Source organism: Vipera ursinii (assembly GCF_947247035.1).
Source record: "Vipera ursinii genome assembly, chromosome: 3".
NCBI lineage: Eukaryota > Metazoa > Chordata > Lepidosauria > Squamata > Viperidae > Vipera > Vipera ursinii.
This window is the reverse complement of record NC_139516.1, coordinates 189,492,923-189,516,782: the sequence shown is the minus strand read 5'-3', so window position 1 is coordinate 189,516,782 and position 23,860 is coordinate 189,492,923. Positions and strand designations below refer to the sequence as shown.

The following is a 23,860-nucleotide window of genomic DNA, read 5'->3' as shown; positions in this document are numbered from 1 at the left end:
CCCCAACAATCTGGGTCCTCATTTTACCTACCTCGGAAGGATGGAAGGCTGAGTCAACCTTGAGCCTGGTGGGACGCGAACCTGCACTAATTGCAGGCAGCTGGTGTTACTTAAGGAGGCATTAGCCCACTGCTCCACCAAGGTTCCTTTTCCAGGGGTGGTGGATAGGGCAGAGAAGGCACATTTCCTAGTCCCTGTCAGCTGACATTCCTTGGCATGCCCAATCTACTGGACCAAATTAAATGGGGAGAAACCACTTAAAACTGAACAAAGGTAAAGCCAATTTCGTTCCAAAGAGAAAGTTTCTTAATCCAGCTAATTCCACAGGATAATTTCTGTACAAAACTGATTTTGCCCTGGTGTTAGCTATGTAGCAGAGTTTATGTAGCTGTAGCTAAACACTTTTTAAAGTTTAACAAGAAAGACTGTTTAACTCTGCCTGTTTAACTTATATGCAGAGCACATCATTAGAAAGGCAGGGCTAGATGAATCAAAAGTTGGAATTAAAATTGCCGGGAGAAATAATCAACCTAAGATATGCAGATGATACCACTCTAATGGCAGAAAGTGAAGAAGAACTAAAGAGCCTCTTGTTACGAGTGAAGAAGGAGAGTGCAAAAGTTGGGTTGAAACTAAACATTAAGAAAACCAAGATCGTGGCATCCAGCCCTCTCAATTTGTGGCAAATAGATGGGGAAGAAATGGAGGTAGTGACAGATTTTATTTTCCTGGCCTCCAACATCACTGCAGACGGGGACTTCAGCCAAGAAATTAAAAGACGCTTGCTCCTGGGGAGGAAAGCCATGGCAAATCTAGACAGCACACTAAAAAGCAGAGGCATCACCCTTGCCAACAAAAGTGCATATAGTCAAGGCTATGGTCTTCCCAGTTGCAATGTATTGCTGTGAAAGTTGGACCATAAGAAAGGCTGAGCGCCAAAGAATTGAAGTCTTTGAACTATGGTGCTGGAGAAGACTCCTGCAAGTCCCTTGTACTGCAAGGTGATCAAACCGGTCAGTCCTAGAGGAGATCAACCCTGACTGCTGTTTAGAAGGCCAGATCCTGAAGTTGAAACTCAAAAACTTTGGCCACCTAACAAGGAGGAAGGACTCACTGGAGAAGAGCCCAATGCTGGGAAAGGTTGAGGGCAAGAGAAGAACGGGACGACAGAGAATGAGGTGGCTGGATGGAGTCACTGAAGCAGTAGGCGTGAGCTTAAATAGACTCCAGAAGATGGTAGAGGACAGGAAGGCCTGGAGGAACATTGTCCATGGGGTTGCAATGGGTTGAACACGGCTTCGCAACTAACAACAAAAGAAAGAAAGAATGTTTTTATTTGCCCTTAGAAAGAAATTAGAAAAATAGTGAAAAATAGAGAATGCTTATTACCCTTTTTAAACTACTCTCAGTCTCTAAGCCCTCTTAAGGCACAGTTTTCTCATGAAGAACAGTACAGTTTTGCACATGGGAATTAGTAAAGACCCGGATCTTAGTTTCTTGATGCAGCTAGTATGTTACAGATAGGCCTTGCTTATCAACTGCCTCATTTAGCAATCGTTCGAAGTTACGACAGTTAAACAGTTGTGACTAATTCTTGCATTGATGACTGTTGCAGTGTCTCACAATAATGTGATTTCCCCATTTCAATGCTTCAGAAATGATGCACATTTATAACTGGTGTGCAGCCATGTGTTTGTCATTTACATCCTTCTCAACTGGCTTCTGGCAATCAGAATTAATGGAATACACTGAAGCGCTATTGCAAGTGATTCACTTAATGACTGGGAAGTGAGGTCATATGCACATTGCAGTCATGTCATATACATGTGCAGCAATAACATTGCTGGTCCCAGTTGTGGTCACTAAGTAAAGATTACCTGTAATGAAGTCATCATTTATGTATTGTCAAATAAACATGGTTGTACTTATGTGAGCACATTCTTCAGTAGATAGAATCCCCTTCCATTTACTCAGCAAAAGTTTAGAATTTAATCTACCACATATATGTGGTGAAGTTTGAGAAAAAAAATAAGCTTTTGCAGTTAAATAACAATAATTCATTACAATTTTACCTCTAATTTAATTTAGAGGAACTTTAAGGAAGTGTATTAATGTTTTAATATAATTTCTTGCAAACTAGTGGAGGCTTCTCATAATCTGATAATTCCAGTTTTATTAAAGCTTCTGTTTATGAAGGAAGTATTTTAGATTTTAAGTACTTTCTTCATTTCTTGTTGAAAATGGTACAGTAGAAGTGTACCATTGAATCAATGGTACAATAAATGCAATTAATTATATAAAATAAACATTTACGACAATAGTTTGACATATTTACATATGACATTTTATAAAATGATTAAAAGAAATAAAAAAATCTATTCTCTTTAGAAAATGTTTTGTAGAGACAGGGTGACATGCAATATTATAGCAATGAATTTTGGAAATGATGATTAAGACTAGAAAAGAGAATGGACAGAAAATGTGGGTTAAAAACATTCATAAGAGAAATAACAAACACAGAAAAATCACGACTTTTTATTCTAGGAAAAAAATGAATTGAAGGCAGAAACTATTAGCAAAATACAGAAGAAATGTATAGGTATTTGGAATACTCAAGAAGATGTAAACCGTACCTTCTTGACTTCAAATAGCTGGAGTCTCAAATGAAAATTTTGAAAATTTTTATTTTCTAGAAAATAAAATTAATGGAAATGATTTCTCAATTAACAGATTGTCAGTGTTCAAATTATATATGAATTCATTTGGAGTCAGTGGCTGACATTCAAAAAGAAATTAATTGTTCAGTTAATGCAACTTCAGAATTAGAATGTTAACATTACATGCAACTAACATATTATAAATAAACTACAAATCTTTTTCAGGGATGCTTCCATTCATTTAAAAAAAACTATTTTGTCAGTGCAAATATTTTGTACAGATGCATTTCTGATCCAGAGTTTTAGATTATGTTAATTAAATAACTATAAATATGAATGAGGTAAAATGTTCTTGATACTCTTCAGTGTAAAAAATGAGGTGTTTCAGCTAATAAATATGCTTGTCTACACATATAGACAGACATCACACCTATGTGTGTAAAATGAAATTTAAATGCTTTATAAGTGCATCATGCATAGAATTGTAGTTCTAGGTGTCTGTTTTAAAAGAAGTATCATTCGTTATGTGTTATTTGGTTTATCTTTTATTTAAAATGCAGTAATTTTATGACTCCCTCTAAGGCACTCGGATTATTTATTGGATTGTATCCAGTTGAAACTTTACATTGACAAATCTTCTGCTCATGTGAAGTAAAGCATTCAGTTTTTGCTGCTTTAGCTTGCTTATTATGACGTGCCCCAAACAGCACAATACTCTGTTCAAATATAGTTCCCAGTGCTTGGAAGCAACTCTTTGGAAGCAGTTAGTTGTGTTATATAGACAGAATTCTTTGAAATAAATATCTTCTCTTACATAGGTATGTTTACTGCCACCTCAAAGTTATCACTGGACATAATCTAATGTATGAAAATAAAAGCAGTATTTATATCTCATTTGGACAGGGAAAAAGAAGAAGGAAGAACGCAGGGCGTAAGATGGAAAACAGTGTTGAAGAAGAAAAAAAAATCCATAAAAAACCAGTGTCATTCTATTTTTTAGCAGGATTTGTCTTACCCTCATAAATGATAATTTAAAATATTCTATGGGTATCATCTGACATAGTATTTCCTAAGATGATTCCTCCTTGCCTCCGAGAACTAAAGAATGTTTCTCATGATGGGATGCATGGCATTCATTAATATTTGATCCTTTCCTATTAGTTATTGAAACATGCAGGCCATTTTGTAAACTTGCTGATGTCAGACTAGGTTTTGGAAGCGTACTTGGTTGATCTCATTTGACCGCCAAAGCAAACTGAAGTCAGGAATTTTCTTTTTAGTTGACTCATCTAAAATTAGACACTTAGTTGAAAGGTTTTATACAAGCAGCTCTTCTACATTCTGATGTTTTTTGTGGACAGTAGAATGTGCCCTTGTAAAAGCACTTAAGGCATAGAACAGCATGTTAGTCCTTAAATAGCTTAGATTTTGTGCATATCCTCTACATCTGACTTCAGAAAGAGAGTAGGATTTCCTAATAATGTTTTTGAATGCTTCTATTCCATATGGGTTTTATGATTCATGATCTGGATTATCATCAGTTCTCTGTTTTACATTCTTGGCACATTACTGCCACTGATTGGAAATGCTTTTGTATTCTTTGCTGGAATTAACTCTGTTCCACAGTCCTGAAGCATCTGCTTAGCAGATACTTTTCTACAAAGCATCAGCAGGTTTTCTTTTTGCCCCTTTTATCATGACTTTAACAAATGCTTTGTATACAAATGAGAGAAGTTGCCTTGCCAGTTGAGATGGATTTTTGAAAAAAAAAGTTTAAATTTACTGAGTACTTGTCCACTATAACCTAATGGCTATTCCATGGGGGGGGGGGGGGAAGAAAAGAAAAAATGACTGTTGGAATAAGTCATTTTCATGGAGAAAGTTCCAGATTCAGTCCTTAATAGTGTTTGGTTCAAAGACTCTGAAGCAGTAGAGCTGGAAAATTTAGTTGCCCGAGGTCCTGGAATGCTAATAAATGGAATCATACTAATGACCCCATAATATGATTTAAAACAGATTTGTATATCAGTTTTCCATGTTTTTGAGTTTCTGCTATGGCTTTGTAGAAATATATGCTTTAGTGCAGGGGTGTCAAACTCAATTTCATTGAGGGCTGCATCAGCATTGTGGTTGCCCTCAGGGGGCCAGGTGGGTATGGCCTGGGTGGGCGTGGCCTACTGGGTGGGTGTGGCTAGAGTGCGTATGGCCTACTGGGTGGGCAAGGCCAGCTGTACATCGTTCGCATCAAGGGTGCCTATGGGAGCCTGGGCAGGAGTGGGACAGATCTGAGGGTCTGTGGCAGAAGGAGGGTCTCTGGGCCAGGGCCAAGGCAGCGGGGGCCGTTCCCTCACTGTTTCCAGGATGGCTTCGTGGGCCACATGAAACCACTTTGCGGGCCGGATCCGGCCCCCGGGCCTTGTGTTTGACATGTCTGCTTTAGTGTTACTAAAGGATGTTTCCAAAGATACTTTGGATTAACTTGGTACAGTGAGCAATAAAATGAGCACAAACTGGACTGGACCCAGTCTTACTCAGTCGTGTTGACCCATTAAAATAAACGAGAGAATAGTTTCATATTAGCAAGTATTAATTGATTCAGCTAGATCTTTAGGCATGACTAAAAATGGTTCAATCCAAAAATAAAATTCTTTTTTGGAGTGGAAAAAAATCAAGTTTTTGTTATCCTTATTATATGGTGCCAAACCTTTAAAACTCTTGGCAGCTTACAAAACTTTCTTTGTTACCTTCTGGGAGGAAGCTTCGTGGTATCCAAAGCAGAGCATCCAGATTCACTCACTGTTTTGTTCCATACAGTATTAACCTTGTGAACTCTAAAGCATCCTCCTTCCGCTATGTATTCAAGATGGACAGTGATTAATATTTATATGTTACTTATATGTAAGGGTGTAGGTCTATACATATGTTGTATATAGTATGTTTAAATGTGTGTTATGTATGTGTACATTTTGAGAGCAAGCAACTAAATTTAAGTCTTAGGCATTTCAGTATGTTATATTCAGTGAGATTTGTTACTTTTATTTTTATTACTATTTAATGAAAAATAATAAAATAAAATATTACCTCTTCAGTTTTTAAGACTGCCTATTCATCAAGCAACTCTGCATAGCTTATAAGATTAAAAACATCAACATAAGAAAGAACATTCCTCCCCCCCCAAATTTACAAGGAATAGAATCTTAAAACTATTTATTCCAGCATATTACATTGAAAGGTGGTGGAGGCTTGCAAAGTATCTTCATATGGACAATACATTCCTTCCCAAAGTATTTAGGGAGTGGTGGCCTGTAGAAAGACTTTGTGTGGCTGTTATGAGAAAAGGACACAGCTTGGGAAAATTCCTTGAACATCTGGTGCTGGCCCTTCTAGGGAATGTCTCTACTGCTTTTAGGTGTGTTTTCCTTGTAGCAATATGTTTTATAAAGTACTCTTTCAAATGCTTTGCAGTGCCCTGGTCCTCTCAAGGCTAGTGTTCTTATCATCAGCATGTTTTTGAAGGTAATTTCTTTTTTTTTGTTTGCAGGATGAAGATGAGCTCGATTCCCACACCATGGTGAAGACTACATCTGATAGTGCCGGTACAATGAGGGCCACAAGTACAATGAGTGACAGTGCTCAGACCATGATTGAACATAACAGCACCATGCTGGAGTCGGATTTGGGGACGATGGTAATAAACAGTGATGATGATGATGATGATGATGATGATGAAGATGGAACCATGAAAAGTACGTTTCATTTTTCTTTTGAAAAAGAAATGCTTTTTTTTCAGCCATGTAAGCAGTGAATACTCAATTTAATTCAATTAAATGTTAGAATTAAGACCAGTACATCTTGGCTAATATAGCTACTAACTGCATTTATGTGATTTGTACAAATTTAGATTAATCTGCATATTAAATTTTTAAATTTTTCCCAGGCAACTGCTTTCCAATGGTTTGTTCACTTGAGCTACCAAAACAAAACAAAACAATGAAATCCACCAATATGTGGATTTCTTCTGGAAGGCAGTTCAGGATCCCTGAATTTCCATCTTTGGAGTTGTAATTCCTTTGTATGCTTTATGTTGTGTTATGGAAATCTATGTTTTCAACTGTTAGTGTTTTATTCAAGCTGGTAATGCAACAATTTAGTGTAAAATAAATGGAAAAATGACAACGTGTGGTACAATTATAGAATGTTTTAAATTAAGGTCATTTTAAATGTATATATACAATGCGGTACATCATTCAGCTATTATCCCATTTGGGATACGTTTAAGTTTAAGTTTATTGAATTTATATACCACCCTTTTCCCGTAGGACTCAGGGCAGTTTACAAAGTATTTAAAAACATTAATACAATACAAAAGTTAAAAACAGTTAAAATAATTAAATTTAATCCCTGAAAAAATATAAAACCCCATTTAAAAACTCAGCCTAAATTTAACTACACATATAATCTTATAACCAAAAGTTATAATGGAATAGTAATAAGTATGTTTGAAAACACTCTTGAATAATATCTTTTAGTTGTTTGAGTTGATTTAATTGTCTGCAGGATTCTATTTTTTTTAAACATGCTTCTTGTCTTCAGTCTACCTTAATATATAACATCTTATTCATTGGAAATTTCTGAATGGATTTGCTTAGGTTTAAAGAAGATTAGAAGATTTTAGGTGCTGAATTAAGCAATAATTTCTTGTGACACATTTCATTCTTTTGATTAATGTGTGGAGGATTATTCTGCTGGGATTCAGGTAGAAATGGATGGCTTGATTCTCAAAAGTATAAATTGCAGCAGAATTATCCTATCTGATAGTTATCTTACCATATGTCTGATGAAGCACATGTGATAAAATTGCTCTTATATAAACTGTTAGAATAAACCCATTAAGTTTTATATACAATATTAAAATAAGATAAAGTTTAAAACCTAGCCTTTTCAAAACATGTGTTTTGTGAAATGCATAATGGTAGACGGCAACTAGACCCACAGCTCTGTTAATTTTTCACAGTATGCTAGGGATTTTTATTTTCATCAAAAGATAACTTAGGTAGTCCTTGACTTAACAACGAAAAGTCACTAAGCCCATGCACAGTACCCTGACTTGTGCCATTCCCCACCCCAGTGTATTTCCCCAACCCACAAGCATCTCTTGCATGCCCCATGCACACTTCTCAATTTGTGCTGCCCTGTATGCCTCCTTTGACCAGTATGGCACCTCTGGTGCACCCACACATATTTTGCCCCTCCTACATGCCTTTCCCAACCATGCAGTACCTCTTGGTCATCCCCACCTACTCTTCCCAACCCATGCCATCCTTCTGTGCACCACCCCTGAACTGCATGGCACTCAACTGGCCCAGCACTGCCCCATGCATTCTTTGTTCACCCCCAACCTACTCAACCCATGTAGCACCTCTTGTGCACCCCCATGTACCATTCTTGACTTGTACCCTCCACACAGTGTCGCACATTCCCCCACCCAACAGAGCCACTTGCCTTCTGGCTTTGGACTTCTTGCTGGCTTCCCTGCCAACTTTCTCCCTGTAAGCCTCCCACAAGCAAAGTAAATAGGAAGCCAGCAGAAATTTGAGTTTGAAATCACTCCTGTTCCAATTCCTTTTTTGCCCGCCTACTATAATTCTACCTTAATACATTTATTAAAAATTTGGTTTGTTTGCTTTACTGTAATTTTAGTTTGAAAGCAGGGATTCTTAATAGGTCTCTTGGTATTATTGTAATAAGAGCTGTAAATTTTTGATCTATTTCTTCCAAATGTAAGTCACTGAAAGTGACTGTTGAGTTGGGAATTAATTCTGATAATATATTTTTCTCCAAAATTCAGCCAAAGTAGTAATGAGCCAATTCTGAAAATGATTGTGAGACTCCAAATGTCAGACATCAACCTTTAATGTGAAACTTAAACATTTTATGAACATTTAATTAAGGGATTTCATGCACTTCTGTTGTATAGTATTGTAATATTTTTTTTAAAAAGGTATTTCAAGAATTGTCATTATTTCCTCTTCATGTAGCAAATTTTTGTTTAATCATCAGTAATAGCTTGAAAAATTGAGAAATAATATACACCTGCTATTTCTACAAGAACATAGGATTATTTTTCCTTATGAAAGAAAATGTATTTAGAATCAATACTTTGATGTATAGTTGGATGATTTTAAGAATATCTTCGGTTTTAAATAGCCAGATAAGGTGTTATTTTCCTTTGGACAATTACATAATTATTAATTTTTAAAACCATGAATTATACGATAAAATAACTTTATAAAAATTAATTTAGAATTATTCATAAGTAAAAATTTCCTTGAGTTTTAACTTACTGTCAGTTCAACTAGGTGGTGTCACTTGCTGAATAGAAAGGAATTACATTTCAGTTTAACTTCAGTGCATAAATTGGTTATCAGTTGCTTGTAGTTCACTTATTTGTATAGTGCTTTAATTGCAACATCATTTTGTGTGGTTCTGTTCTAATTGTCTTCTACCTGGTTGTACTGTCACTATATCATGTTATCTTAATTTCTAGTAAAAATGCATTGATACTTTTAAAATTAATTAATGATAACTCAGCCAGCACAATCACTTTGAGCTCTGGTTTCTCTTCATATTTTGACTTTTATTTTCAAAACAGGAAATGCTACATCACCACAGGCTCAGCGACCTTCCTTTATGGACTATTTTGATAAACAGGATTCCAAAAATAAGGCCCATGAAAACAGCAACCAGAATATACATGAATCTTATCACATATCAAAGAATGTTTTCCCTGATAACTGGAAAGTTCCCCAGGATGGTGACTTTGATTTTGTAAGTTCTTATGTACCATTTGCTTTCCTAATGTTGATGGATGTTATGTGGATATTGTTGATTTAATATTTCTGCAGAATACAAGTATATACTTCCATCTTTTTCTTTCTGGTTGGGAATTATGTGAATATGCTGTATATCTTCAGCACATATTACATTATGCACTGTGTTAAACATACAGTAATAGCATATATTCATATGGAATATTGCTTTCTGTAATAGGAGACTAAAATCTTCAAATAGAAGTAGCCTGGTCTTTCTCTTTGGTTTCCTGTGTCTAAACTGATAATCTCATACATTTGGGACTAAGTGTAATACTTTATTCCCATATTCTCTTAAAATACAGTTCCTCTGTATGTGTATTTAGAATAATTTCTTCCTACACTGGAGAAAGCCTGTTTCAATCCAAAGTTTTTAAACTTGGAATCAGGAAACAATTTTTGAATTACTATGAAACATTAGAAAGTCCTTGAAATTATTTCATGTGCAGAAAACAGAAGAAAGAGATATTTGGAGATCCCTTCATTGTAATTATCTTACTTTATCCCCTAATTATTGTAGGACTTCTAGAGAAGTATGGAAGTTGTATTGCAGAATAAATTATCATTTTTTAAAAAAAGTTTCCATTCCTAAAAGCCTTTGCTGAGTTAAAGCTCTTTATAACGTTGAAAGACACAATTGAATACAGTCTTATTGTTTAACATGCAACTTTGAACTGGAAAACATAGTTGACAAATAATTAAAATTTACAGTACAATTTTTCAACTAGACATTATAGTATTATTTCTCCTCCTTATATCCTAGCTGTTTCTTTCTTTCCCTCACTGAAGAAATTAATGTATCTAACCTCTCATTAGGAAGTTAGGTTATTTGTGAATATTAGTGTTGTCATTACTGTCAATGACTTTAGGTCTTTTGGATTGCCAGGGAGAAATAATAGACATATTTTTAAATAAGTATTTTATGTATATAGTCAATCTTGTATAAAAGTTCAAGCCATTCATGAGATTTCCACTTCACTGAAGAAAGGATAGTTGTTAATAAAACCATTACTTTATAAGGTTTTTTAAATTAGTGAGCATATTTTGAAAAACATTAGTAATTTTAGTTTGCTTTTTTTCCTTCAAAAGTACATGAATTTAGATTAATTTCCCAAATTAAAATACCTTAGATGCTGTGTACATCCTTAACGATGACCTAACATTTGCTGATGAATAGAGAACAGTGGAGCAAATATTTTATACTTCTTCAAAAATATATTTTTTAAAAAATTGCTGATATACTTTTTATGCACTTTATAAAAAATACAGGTAAGAATTCTGCCCTTTCTCTTTTGTCAATTTCCCCCCTAATGAGATCTGATTAATATGTTTTTTATCAGTAAATACAATCAAAAAACATTTAATGGATATTTGAAAATAGAATATCAATTTAAATTTAAACTGGAAAAGTAGACTAATATTCAGGATCATTCTAAAATTATTAATTTGTATCAGTCTCATTATAAAGAGAGGGAGAAGATTGATTTTGTTTACCAGTAGTCACTACGGGTTCAGCAAAATGCAAGCAAAACAAAAGAAAACAAAATCTATTAAAATTATGTCAGATATAATCAACTCTTATTTAAATTAAATACAGTTCTTTAAAGTAACTGTAAACTATGTTGAAAATCTTGCATGAACTTAATATTGTTGGAATATACACAAACTCAGGGCTTTTTTTGTCATAGAACACTCAGAACGGAGTTCCGGTACCTTATGAGCCTTGGTGGAGCAGTGGGCTAATGCCTCCGTAAGTAACACCAGCTGCCTGCAATTAGTGCAGGTTCGAGTCCCACCAGGCTCAAGGTTGACTCAGCCTTCCATCCTTCCGAGGTAGGTAAAATGAGGACCCAGATTGTTGGGGGCAATAAGCTGACTTTGTAATAATGCCGCTTGGGGGGGGCGAAAGCCCTAATAAGCAGGCATATACATAGAATGAAGGCTACTGCTAAGCTTGTAAGCCGCCCTGAGTCTTCGGAGAAGGGCGGGATATAAATGGAATTAAAATAAAAAAAATAAATAAAAATATTTGGATGGAACCTTGTAGGGTAGGCAAGGCGGGTTGTATGACATGTGTGAGCTCCAGCACCTTTTTCTTTTACAAAAAAAGCACTGCATAAACTTAAGTCTCCTTCCTGCAGAGTATCGGGAATCCCTTCTGATCATAATGCTAACAAATTTGAATAGTTTTTTTTATTGAAAGCTATTTATTTTAACACTCAGCAAGTATAGCATTTTTTCCAGGTGAGATTTTCTAATAATGCAATTTCCCATGTTATATTGAACTATGTCAAAAATGATTGAATCTCTGAAAGATCTGATTGTTCAGGATAAGGCTTATTGCAATTTATATCTTCTAATCAAGCCATTGAATGAATCTTTCTCGTAAAAGTCATTTTGTCCATATACTTATGTAGAACTTAAAAGAATCTTGACAGAATGGAAGGAACCTAAAGAGCATTTTTAATAAAGTGTACCTTGCTCTGAGATAGTAATATTTATTCCTTTCCGTTAGCACCATAAATAAGGCTTTATGTACAGTATTTAAATTATGCAGTTTGTCATAATTGCAATCAACAGGAGATTTTGCTTTGCAGATCTTTCCAGTTACCTAGTTCCTAATGTATACTAAAAGGTTTAGCTGTTTTAACATGGAAAAGGTAACATATGAGACTCTGAAATGCATTAGTAACCTTTATAAACAATAATTTAAGAGAGTATTGTCTGTCTTTTCATTGTACAGAGGCTAGAAAGAAAAAAAAAGTAGTAGCATCCATAGGGTGGGAATAGGAGTGAAAACGGTCCAAATAAGGATTATGGTAATATAGTTGAAGCTGTGCCTCTTTTATGTGTGTGGGTTCAGTATCACAAACATGTGCAAAGGAACAGAGTTTCAGTTATGCTACCACAGCAACCTTGGACTAAAAAGAAATGCATTCCAGGCAGTCCTTGACTTACAGCTGTTTGTTTAGCGACTGAAGTTACAGCATCTTTGATGATGTTACCGAGTTTGGGTAATGAAACATCTGCCAGAAGCTCAGACAGCACCAAGGACAACCTTGACTTTTGATTGTTTTTCACACTTGATCATTGCAGCATCCCCATGGTCACATGATCAAAAATTGAGACACTTGGCAAGTGACTCATATTTATGATGGTTGCAGTGCCCTGGGGTCATGTGATCAACGTTTGCAAACTTCTGACAAGCAAAGTCAATGGGGAAGCCAGATTCACTTAACAACTGTGTTACTAATTTAACAGCAACTGTGATTCACTTAATAACTGTGACAAGAAAGGCCGTAGAGTGGGGCAAAACTCACTTAACTGTCTTGCTTAGCAACAGAAATTTTGGGCTCAGTTGTGATCATAAGTAAAAGACTAATATTTTTTCTTATACAATTCTAAAGCTGAAGCAATCATGTTCTGTAAATTCAGTTTAGTATATGTTGTTTTATTTGAAGTTGGGTTTTGTGTATCTTTTAAAGCCTTGTGTGTATCCTATGGACAATTTATTATTTATATTTCTATTATTGTTTTGATAATAGATCCAAGATAGTTATAAAACAGGCATTAGCTAGAAAAAGATGTAATAATGCAAGTTATTCTATTTGCATCATTGTTTTAATAATGGATCTAAGACATAAAACTTGCATAGCTAGAAGTGGTCTAATAGCTAATAAACTAGCTATTAAAAATTTCATCAGCACTAATGTAATTATTTTAACTGTATCTATGCAATGTGTTTCTTTTTTTTGTTAGGATAAGTAAAAAGCTAGAAAAGGTAAATGTATTTTACATTAGTGCCTGTGGGCATAAAATGTTTCTTTGCTAAACACTATATAGATATGATCTCATATTGTTTCAAATTAAATAATGAGCATGTAGATCACATATCATCATTTTACTGTTTAAACAGATATATTTTGGTGGATCATTTTTTTTATTTTTGGTAGAAAGTCATCTGTTACAAGGAGTAGAATTTTGGAGTGACTTCCAAATACAGCAAACATATTAAAATACAATTACTATAAAATGATGACATTGTAAATAGGAAGTGCTTAATCTGTGCTAGATCTTTCCAGGATTATTTTAAATCTTGGAATTATTATGGCATCATCTGCTGCTGCCTCTATAGATTATTAGTTTTATATAAGTGAGTTGATTACGTTTCTGATTAACATATTGATTGGGATTATCATTTTAGTTCAAAAATAATTTCAATCCCTGTTCTACGAAATAGGTATGCAGGAGGGAATGGCAGAAAAAATGTTTTCTGTGCTTTGTATTTATAAATTAGAAGCTATATATACGTATTCTATCTTTTATTACTGCTCCCCTTCTTTCCAGATTTTCTTTGAAATAGTGTTGGTAGTGTACATCTCTTCTCCAAGCAAGTGTAGGAAAAAGGTGATTGGCAAATAAAATTTGGCTGTTGCAGCATCATCACAGCAAGCAATAATAAAGAAAGCATCCAAGACTGTCACTATAATTATATCCTGAAATTACATGAATTATTTTATGGAGAATTAATGTCAAGGTCATGTGAAGTGTAGTACTGCTTTATACTGCTTTGGTAAAACCACACTTGGAATACTGCATCCAATTTTGGTCACCATGAAACAGAAAAGATGTTGAGATTCTAGAAAGGGTGCAGAGAAGAGAAACAAAGATGATTAGTGAGCTGGGGCTAAAACATATGATGAATGGTTTCAGGACCTGGGTATGTCTAGTCTAAAGAAGAGAAAAACTAGGAGTTACATGATAGCAGTCTTTCAATAGTTGAAGGGCTATTACAGAGAAGACGGGTCAACCTATGCACCTGAGGGCAGAACAAGAAGTAATGTATGGAAATTTATTTATTTCCAAGGAGAAATCCAACTTATACCTAAGGAGAAATTTCCTGACAGTTAGAACAATTAATCAGTGGAATGGCTTGCGTCCGGAAGTTGTGGGTGCCCCATCAGTGGGGGATTTTAAGAAGAGATTGGACTTCCATGTGTCTGGAATGGCATAGAGCAGGCATGTCAAACCTCTGACATCACGTGACGTCGCGTGACATATCGGGACTTTTCCCCAGTTGCCAGCAACGGGATGGGTGCGGTTTCGGCGTGATGCATCCAGCCCGCGGGCCAGCAGTTTGACATGCCTGGCATAGAGTCTCCTGCTTGAGCAGGCGATTGGACTGGAAAACCTTCAAGGTCCTTTCCAATTCTGTTTTTCTGTAATTTGTATAGCTTGTATCCATCTCAGTCCGTTGTCTCTGGGCGGCAAACAATATCGCAGTTATCAAAACCAGAAAAACATGAAAACTTGAGCTGATTTAGGGCTTGACAGTCCCAAGGACAGTCTCTGATTCCGCACGTTCATCAGGTAGAGGTAGAGGGGGATGACCGTTCACGTAGCTTCATGAACTGTGGCTGAGAATCTGTTAGCTTTTCCTCTTTAGTTTCAGAGCCAGAGGAACCATTCCAATGAAAGAGGAGAGAACTCCTCTGTTTTCATATTTGAGCCATGAACATTCATGCCATCATACTTCAGATAGTTTTACAGTTACATTAGAATTATATATTGGAAATAAAAGAGTACAAACAAAATGTGAAAAAAGACTGTGGGAGAATTAATGGAGGGTATCAGATATGTAGGCAGTTGCCTCTCTTCACAGTTGTTCTTTCCACTCCTTTCATCAGCTGCTATGGCAACAGTCTGCTGGTGATCTTAAAACAAGTTGGTTAGTGTAAAACTAGTGAGGGAAATTGTGGATAGTTGTAGGAATTGGACTTGTTTTCTGTGATTAGAAAATTGTTGTCATAGGAACTGCAGCAGAGAACAGAATTACAGTTTTAAGTTTTCATTGGCTTCACGGAGCCAGGCAGATTGGCCCTTTAATGGGTATGTGTTCCAGATTTTTTCCCCCTTGTCTGTCTTGTTCATATGGATCATTTGCTGCTTCTACAGTAATCAAGCTGTCCCTCCCATGTACATTTTTTTCAGGGTTAATCATTCCTCTGCAAAAGTTTGGGGTGGCAAAAGTATCAGTGAAGTTTGGATAGTGGATGAAATTAAAGGGCTTTTGGATGAGGAGTTACCTTTGAAAATGAGGTAATGGAGAGACTTTTTGAAAAAGCAACAGATTGGCTTCCCAAAGCAGTTCAACAGCATTTATTTTGAACTTTATCCAGAATTCAGAGGTTATCCTGTCAAGCTGCTCATTGCAATCAAAACATCACTTCTATTTTTTCCATGTTAAAAATAAAAACAAGGAAGATACAGTGACACATATATTTTAGCTTTGAAGCCCATTTTTCAATCTTTCCACTCTTTCCTTAGAAGATGAATCTAGCTTTCATATGTTACTTCCATTCCCCCTTAGACCAAATACATAAAAATCAATGGATCTATGACTTATTTTTGTTTTATTGGGGGATGGAGAGTTATAGGCCTAAAGGTCTAATCAGGCCCACCAGACTTCTTCATCTTAGGGGCATTCTCTTCTTGTGCACAACCACAGCACAGAAATGCCCAACCACCATTTTTTCAGTCATGTCCTGATGACATTGCTTCTATTTCATTCTCAATCCATGCTCAGTGCAGTTTAAAGTTGTTAGCTGTTCCGTTGTTAAAATGATCCATTTTTAAAATGATCTTTTTCAAGTCACAGCAGTTTCGCCAGAATTGCAATCTGATATATTTCAGTATAGGGACGCGGTGGCTCAGTGGGTTAGGATGCTGAGCTTGTCGATCAGAAGGTCGGCAATTTGGCGGGTCGAATCCCGAGTGCCGCATAACAGAGTGAGCGCCTGTTACTTGTCCCAGCTTCTGCCAACCTAGCAGTTCGAAAGCACGTAAAAATGCAAGTAGAAAAATAGGGACCACTATGGTGGGAAGGTAACAGCGTTCCGTGCGCCTTTGGTGTCTAGTCATGCCGGCCACATGACCACGGAGACGTCCTCGGACAAGCGCTGGCTCTTCGGCTTTGAAACGGAGATGAGCACCGGCCCCTAGAGTCGGAAACGACTAGCACGCATGTGCGGGGGAACCTTTACCTTTACCTATATTTCAGCAGCCACTCCAGATATCAGTGTAAGGTGACTGTAATTCCAACTAAAGGGAGAGTGGGCTCAGCCCAGAACTTCTTGGCCCTTGTTCTTTGGCCCCTTGGCCCTGTCTAGGACTAATCCTTAGCAGTAGGAAAGTACAGCTTGCCCCGTGTGTGTTTGCAGGATGTCCAAGCTGATCCTGTGCTCAGGGACTTGGCTATCATGAACAGAAGCTGATACGCAGAGGCATAAGTGGGAGTTTTACAATGAAGTGGAGAAGAAGAGAGCTTTCCTGCCTCACAGGGCAACCCTACCCATGCCTGTCAGCTGTTCTTTGGACTGGTTGCAAACACAGGTTTTCTTTTTCTAAAATCTACTGAAAGACTCCTTTCGGACAGATGTTATTCGGGAATATTTCAGAATAGTGCTAAACCCATGTCCAAAGGGAGACAGACCTATGTAAAACCATCAAAACATGCCTCTTTCTCTCCTGCTAAGGAAATTAATGGATGGATGTTCTCCTGTCAGCTAGTCATGTGATGCCTTGATTTACAACTGCAACGACTAGCAACCAAAATTCTGGGCTCCATTTTGGTCATAAGTCGAGGACCACCTGGGCTTTTCTTTGTTTTTCCAATTCTTATTTATGTATATAAATGTCCATATATAAAATAATGTTTAAAATGCACCCCCCCAAAGAAAAAAAAGTGTATGTGGAAAAGACTTAATGGGGAAAAATGGAAAGCAGGGAAGGAGAAGGGACTAAGCAGGTAAAAGGTGGAAATTGAGGTGGCCTGACATAGTAGGAAAAACTATTCTGCCTCACAGTTCACCTGCCAGCTGAGGTTAGGATTTTTAATCAGTCCAGATTGTTCTATTTTCTTGTCTTGTTGAATATTGTCCAGGCACAATACATATTTTCAATATATTTAAAATAGCTCTGCTTTCCTGCAGGAGTCTTGGCTGTGACAATAATCAGTTATAGCAGCTGCCTTAAATGGGAAGTCTTAATTCACAGCCCCTATAATTATCAATTAGCCTGGTTAATGGCAGTTTTAGCCTAATATACCTGGAGAAGACCCAGTTAGGAAAGGTTGAACTGTAGTTATCCGTGTTCTGGCTAAGATCAGCAAAAAGCTAAGTAATACCATAGGCTAAGAGTTCAAAGAACATTATTTAAAAATTTATGAAGGTTTAAAGATTTTTTCCCTTGTTCTTTTTTGTGGCTTTTTTGTTGTTTTGCATTTGTCAGAACCTTTCTGAATATATTAATTAAAGATCTAGAATGAAAAGCTTTATTTTCTCCTAGAGGTGAAATCCCTTTTTCAGTGTCTACAAATTGATATAGAAAGCCATTTTCATGTAGGCATCTGGATAGAGACAGAGATCATGAGTTCTAGTTCTCCCTTAGACACAAAGCCAGCTGGTGACCTTGGGCCAGTCAGCCCTAGGAAGGAGGTAATGACAAAATACTTCCAAAATGTTTCCAAGAACACTACAGGGACTTATCTGACTCAAAGACACCAAAACAAAATAAAAACCCAATAACCACAAATTGTCATAACATTTTCTCAAGTTCACCCTTTTATTTCGTCTACCTTTTCAGAATTGCTGTTGTGATACAGCACACATCTTAAAAGCACAGTTTTCATCTCTTTATTTGTTTATTTACTTGTGATGAGGTTATTAAAGCAAAAATACTTAATTAGGCAATTTTTCTTTTTAGATTGTTATAATTGGAGAGGGATATTTTTATAGAAACATATGTTACATTTCACACATAGATGGTAACCTAGGATCCTCTATATACAGGGAGTGCAGAATTATTAGGCAAATGAGTATTTTGACCACATCATCCTCTTTATGCATGTTGTCTTACTCCAAGCTGTATAGGCTCGAAAGCCTACTACCAATTAAGCATATTAGGTGATGTGCATCTCTGTAATGAGAAGGGGTGTGGTCTAATGACATCAACACCCTGTATCAGGTGTGCATAATTATTAGGCAACTTCCTTTCCTTTGGCAAAATGGGTCAAAAGAAGGACTTGACAGGCTCAGAAAAGTCAAAATTAGTGAGATATCTTGCAGAGGGATGCAGCACTCTTAAAATTGCAAAGCTTCTGAAGCGTGATCATCGAACAATCAAGCGTTTCATTCAAAATAGTCAACAGGGTCGCAAGAAGCGTGTGGAGAAACCAAGGCGCAAAATAACTGCCCATGAACTGAGAAAAGTCAAGCGTGCAGCTGCCAAGATGCCACTTGCCACCAGTTTGGCCATATTTCAGAGCTGCAACATCACTGGAGTGCCCAAAAGCACAAGGTGTGCAATACTCAGAGACATGGCCAAGGTAAGAAAGGCTGAAAGACGACCACCACTGAACAAGACACACAAGCTGAAACGTCAAGACTGGGCCAAGAAATATCTCAAGACTGATTTTTCTAAGGTTTTATGGACTGATGAAATGAGAGTGAGTCTTGATGGGCCAGATGGATGGGCCCGTGGCTGGATTGGTAAAGGGCAGAGAGCTCCAGTCCGACTCAGACGCCAGCAAGGTGGAGGTGGAGTACTGGTTTGGGCTGGTATCATCAAAGATGAGCTTGTGGGGCCTTTTCGGGTTGAGGATGGAGTCAAGCTCAACTCCCAGTCCTACTGCCAGTTTCTGGAAGACACCTTCTTCAAGCAGTGGTACAGGAAGAAGTCTGCATCCTTCAAGAAAAACATGATTTTCATGCAGGACAATGCTCCATCACACGCGTCCAAGTACTCCACAGCGTGGCTGGCAAGAAAGGGTATAAAAGAAGGAAATCTAATGACATGGCCTCCTTGTTCACCTGATCTGAACCCCATTGAGAACCTGTGGTCCATCATCAAATGTGAGATTTACAAGGAGGGAAAACAGTACACCTCTCTGAACAGTGTCTGGGAGGCTGTGGTTGCTGCTGCACGCAATGTTGATGGTGAACAGATCAAAACACTGACAGAATCCATTGATGGCAGGCTTTTGAGTGTCCTTGCAAAGAAAGGTGGCTATATTGGTCACTGATTTGTTTTTGTTATGTTTTTGAATGTCAGAAATGTATATTTGTGAATGTTGAGATGTTATATTGGTTTCACTGGTAAAAATAAATAATTGAAATGGGTATATATTTGTTTTTTGTTAAGTTGCCTAATAATTATGCACAGTAATAGTCACCTGCACACACAGATATCCCCCTAAAATAGCTATAACTAAAAACAAACTAAAAACTACTTCCAAAAATATTCAGCTTTGATATTAATGAGTTTTTTGGGTTCATTGAGAACATGGTTGTTGTTCAATAATAAAATTAATCCTCAAAAATACAACTTGCCTAATAATTCTGCACTCCCTGTAAAATATCAAAAGAGGTTTTTGCTTCAAATGCTCTGAGTTTCCCACATAAGCTTGTTTGAAGTTGTTGATCATCCATGCCTACTCAGGCAGAATGTGCTGTCTCATAAACTAGTTATTTGCATATTTTTTTCTAATTGAAAGAAAATTAATTTCTGAGTTAGTAAGGATGGGAAATATGTACATTTTTAGCAGTGTATTTTGTTAGGTTAATAAACAGCTTCTCTCTATGTCTTTTTAGTAATAATCTACACCAAGTTCAGCTGAAGTTTTTCTTAATCCCAGTGATTGAAATATATGGTCTAGTTGCCATTTCAGAATGGGATACAACTCTAAAAAAAACCCCACACCAATAAAATGAAAATCTGATACTCTCATCTATTTGTGCCACTAATGAATCCATTACAAAGTTTTCATAAAATATAGTACATTATATAATCTCTACAGAAAGGGCATTAAAACGGCAAAGTACTGCTAGCCTTTTGCATAATTAGCAGCAAATCAGTGAACCAATCTCTTTCTACAGAATTTAAAGATTTTACCAGAACAATGCAATATATTTAATAAGATTCTTAATTTTTAAATAATATGGCTTTCTATCATCTTCCTTAATGTTCACGTCAAATACATTTACAAGTACAGCTGCATCCCAAATCTATACTTATTCTTTCTTGTAAATGTAAAGCTGTTTTAACATGATACATTAGTTTTTTAATCAAGAACCAGATTGTTTACTTTTAAACTAGTGTCTAGAGCAGGGGTAGGCAACCTTGGCTCTTTTATGACCCGTGGACTTGAACTCCCAGAATTCCTGAGCCAGTATGGCTGGCTCAGGAATTCTGGGAGTTCAAGTCCACGAATCATAAAAGAGCCAAGGTTGCCTACCCCTGGTCTAGAGTCTGTATTTATGTTTAAAATGAAACAATGCCTTAAAACACTTACCCAGGTTTTGATAAAAACAAATTTTGGGGTAGTTTGCTAGTAGGTGCTCCAACATTGGAAGTTTTAAAGAAGAGATTGGACAACCATTTGTCTGAAAAGGTATAGGGTTTCCTGCCTGAGCAGTGGGTTGGACTAGAAGACCTCCAACGTGCCTTCTCTTATTCTGTTATATATCTGTTATATATTTAAGTGCCTGCAGGAATTCTCCACCACCACTACCACCACCACCTTCATAATATTCTATTCTTTGACAGTTAATTAACTGCTATTAGTGTTGAATAATCACTTGCCAAAAATATCCCTTTCAAATCTGCCAAGCTGATTACAGTTAGAAAAGGAAGCCAATCATATGAGATTTGCAACATTCATTAAAATATCAATGACATTCTCCTTTTTTGTCATATATTATGTAAGGTTTTTTTAAAAAAAGAAATGCTTTAAACATTTAAAGACCTTTTAGCATATTGAGGAAGTATAGTTGCTTCAAAATTCATCCTACATATTATTTTATATAAGGAGACATAGATAGAAAGTTAATCTGTTTGTGCATTTGTACATGCTTGTACTCATGCAATGCTGATCTTGGTCTTAAAATTGCCCCTTCCTCCTGCTAACATTTCAGTGTGTCTCCATCCCCTCCAATAGAGTTTGGTTGTGTTAAAAGCTAGGTAAATCTGTAAGTTAAAATAACATTGGTGTCTGATACCATTTAATACCTTTATTCTTATTATCCAGACATATTTCATATGTATTAGAATTTTTGAAGCAGATTTGTGGGAAAAATTATATTACTACCATTCATTGAATTTATGACATAGAAACTATTGCATACATTCTAATATAGTGGTTTCAGTGCTGGATTTGAACCTAGGAAACTCAAGTTCAGGTTCTTTTCTACTAGGAAAAATGACTTGAGTGTTTTTTTGTAATTGTTCCCCCTCTGCCCAATTAACCTCATAGGCTAGAATTGGGGAAAGTCAGCATGGTCTTTATGTTGCCTTGAGCCTATGAAAAAGCATCAAGTGAAAAAGTTGAAAATATATTAGTTTTTAATTTTATATTTGCATATGCCAAGGCAAGCATATGCCAAACAGATATATTCCATATGTGAAATCCCAAACTTTAAAATAAAATTAAATCTAAAAAGAATATGGTTTATAGTATACTGCAGTAGATAACTTTTGCAGATCATCTAACATAGATTAGAGCATATGGAAAAAGAGAAGCCAGATGTTTAAGCTGGCTTTAGAATAGGCCAAGGAACATGAGACATTGCTGATTTATGCTGGATAATTGAGAAAACAAGGAATAGCAAAAAGATGTCAGTTGGTACTTCATTGATTACAGAAAAACCTTCAATTGTGTGGATTACATCAAGCTTGGAGTGTGCTTAGAAAAAATGGGAATCCTAGAACATTTTGTTTTCCTCATGCTAAACCTATACATTGATCAGAAAGCCACAGAACTGATTGAACATCGTGAAACAGTGCCTTTGGGTTGGCAAAGATGTAGAAAAAGGCTGCATGCTGCTTCCTTATTTATTCAATTGATCAACTGATCTGCTGAAGATATATTGAAGTAAGCTGTATTGGAAGATGAGTATGGTTCTAAAGTTGGAAGAAGAAACATCAATAACCTGTGCTATATGGTGACATTATGCTGATAACTGAAAATACAAAAGAACTTTTATTATAGTAGTAAAGATAAATGAGCACAATGAAAAAAATGGACTAAAATTAAATTGAATATAAAGAAGACCAGACTAATGACAATCAATACAACAACTACTTTATTTTTATTCATATCCCAGTTATTTTTGCAAGTAACTCAAGGAAGCAAATGTATCCAAGACATCTTTCTCTTTCCCACAACAAGGCTGTGAGGTGAGTTGGGCTGAGAGAGAATGACCAACCAAGGTCATTCAGCTGGCTTTCATGGTTAAGGTGGGACTATAAATCATGGTCTTCCATTTTCTAGCTTGGTGCCTTAACCACTAGACCAAACTGGCTCTCAGACTAGCCTTAGAACTGACAGTGAAGATATCAAAAATGTAGATAGCTTCTCTGAATGATAAAGAAACAAGTAGTCAACAAATATGCTGCAGATTAGTTTTGGTCGAACAGTCATGAAGACCTTGGGAAAATATTTTGATGCTATAAAGATTAGAATAGTGCAATCAATGGTATTTCCCATGACACTATACAGAAGTAAAAATTATCTTCAAAGAAGCAGACTAGAAAGAATATTGACACTTTTTAACTTTGGTGTTGGAGAAGACTCCTGAAAACACCATGGACAGCCAAAAAAAAAAACTAAGCAGATGGATAATTGTACAAATCAACCCAGAGTTCTCTCGCTGGGCCGAAGTGATAAGGCTCAAATTATCCTACTTCAAACACATAGTAGTGTAGTGGGGTGCCCCAGGGCTCTGTTCTGGGCCCAGTGCTCTTCAACATCTTCATCAATGATTTGGATGAGGGAATAGATGGGGAACTGATCAGATTTGCAGACGACACTAAGCTGGCAGGAATAGCCAACACACCAGAAGATAGGCTTAAGATACAGAAGGGTCTTGACAGACTTGAACATTGGGCGCTATCTAATAAAATGAAATTCAATGGTGAAAAAAGTAAGGTTCTACATTTAGGCAAGAAAAACCAAATGTACAGGTATAGTATAGTATAGGGGGTACCTTGCTCAATAGCCTATGAGGTTAATTGGGCAGAGGGGGAACAATTACAAAAAGAATACTGCTAAGCTTGTAAGCCGCCCTGAGTCTTCGGAGAAGGGCGGGATATAAATGGAATTAAAATAAAAAAAATAAAAAATAAAAATAGTAGTAACTGTGAGAGGGATCTCGGAGTCCTAGTGGACAATCATTTAAATATAAGCCAGCAGTGTGCTGCAGGCAATGGATGGAAACTAGTCAAGGAGAGAAGCAATCTCGAACTAAGGAGAAACTTCCTAACTGTTAGAACAATTAA

The 23,860-nt window shown here is 36.4% G+C and overlaps 1 protein-coding gene across 4 annotated transcripts in view; it reads left to right on the top strand.

Moving 5' to 3' along the window:
* The window catches only part of STK3 (serine/threonine kinase 3), a 118,388-nt gene that overhangs the window by 63,783 nt on the left and 30,745 nt on the right, over nucleotides 1-23,860 (top strand). For 2 of the 4 annotated variants that reach the window (XM_083358951.1, XM_083358954.1), the window contains exons 9-10: nucleotides 6,199-6,403; nucleotides 9,310-9,485. In XM_083358951.1, the coding sequence (XP_083215077.1) occupies nucleotides 6,199-6,403; nucleotides 9,310-9,485 (381 nt within the window). Of the gene's footprint in view, nucleotides 1-6,198; nucleotides 6,404-9,309; nucleotides 9,486-10,046; nucleotides 10,083-22,223; nucleotides 22,352-23,860 lie in introns of those variants that run through there. The other 2 variants (XM_083358952.1, XM_083358953.1) reach the window with 2 other exon arrangements.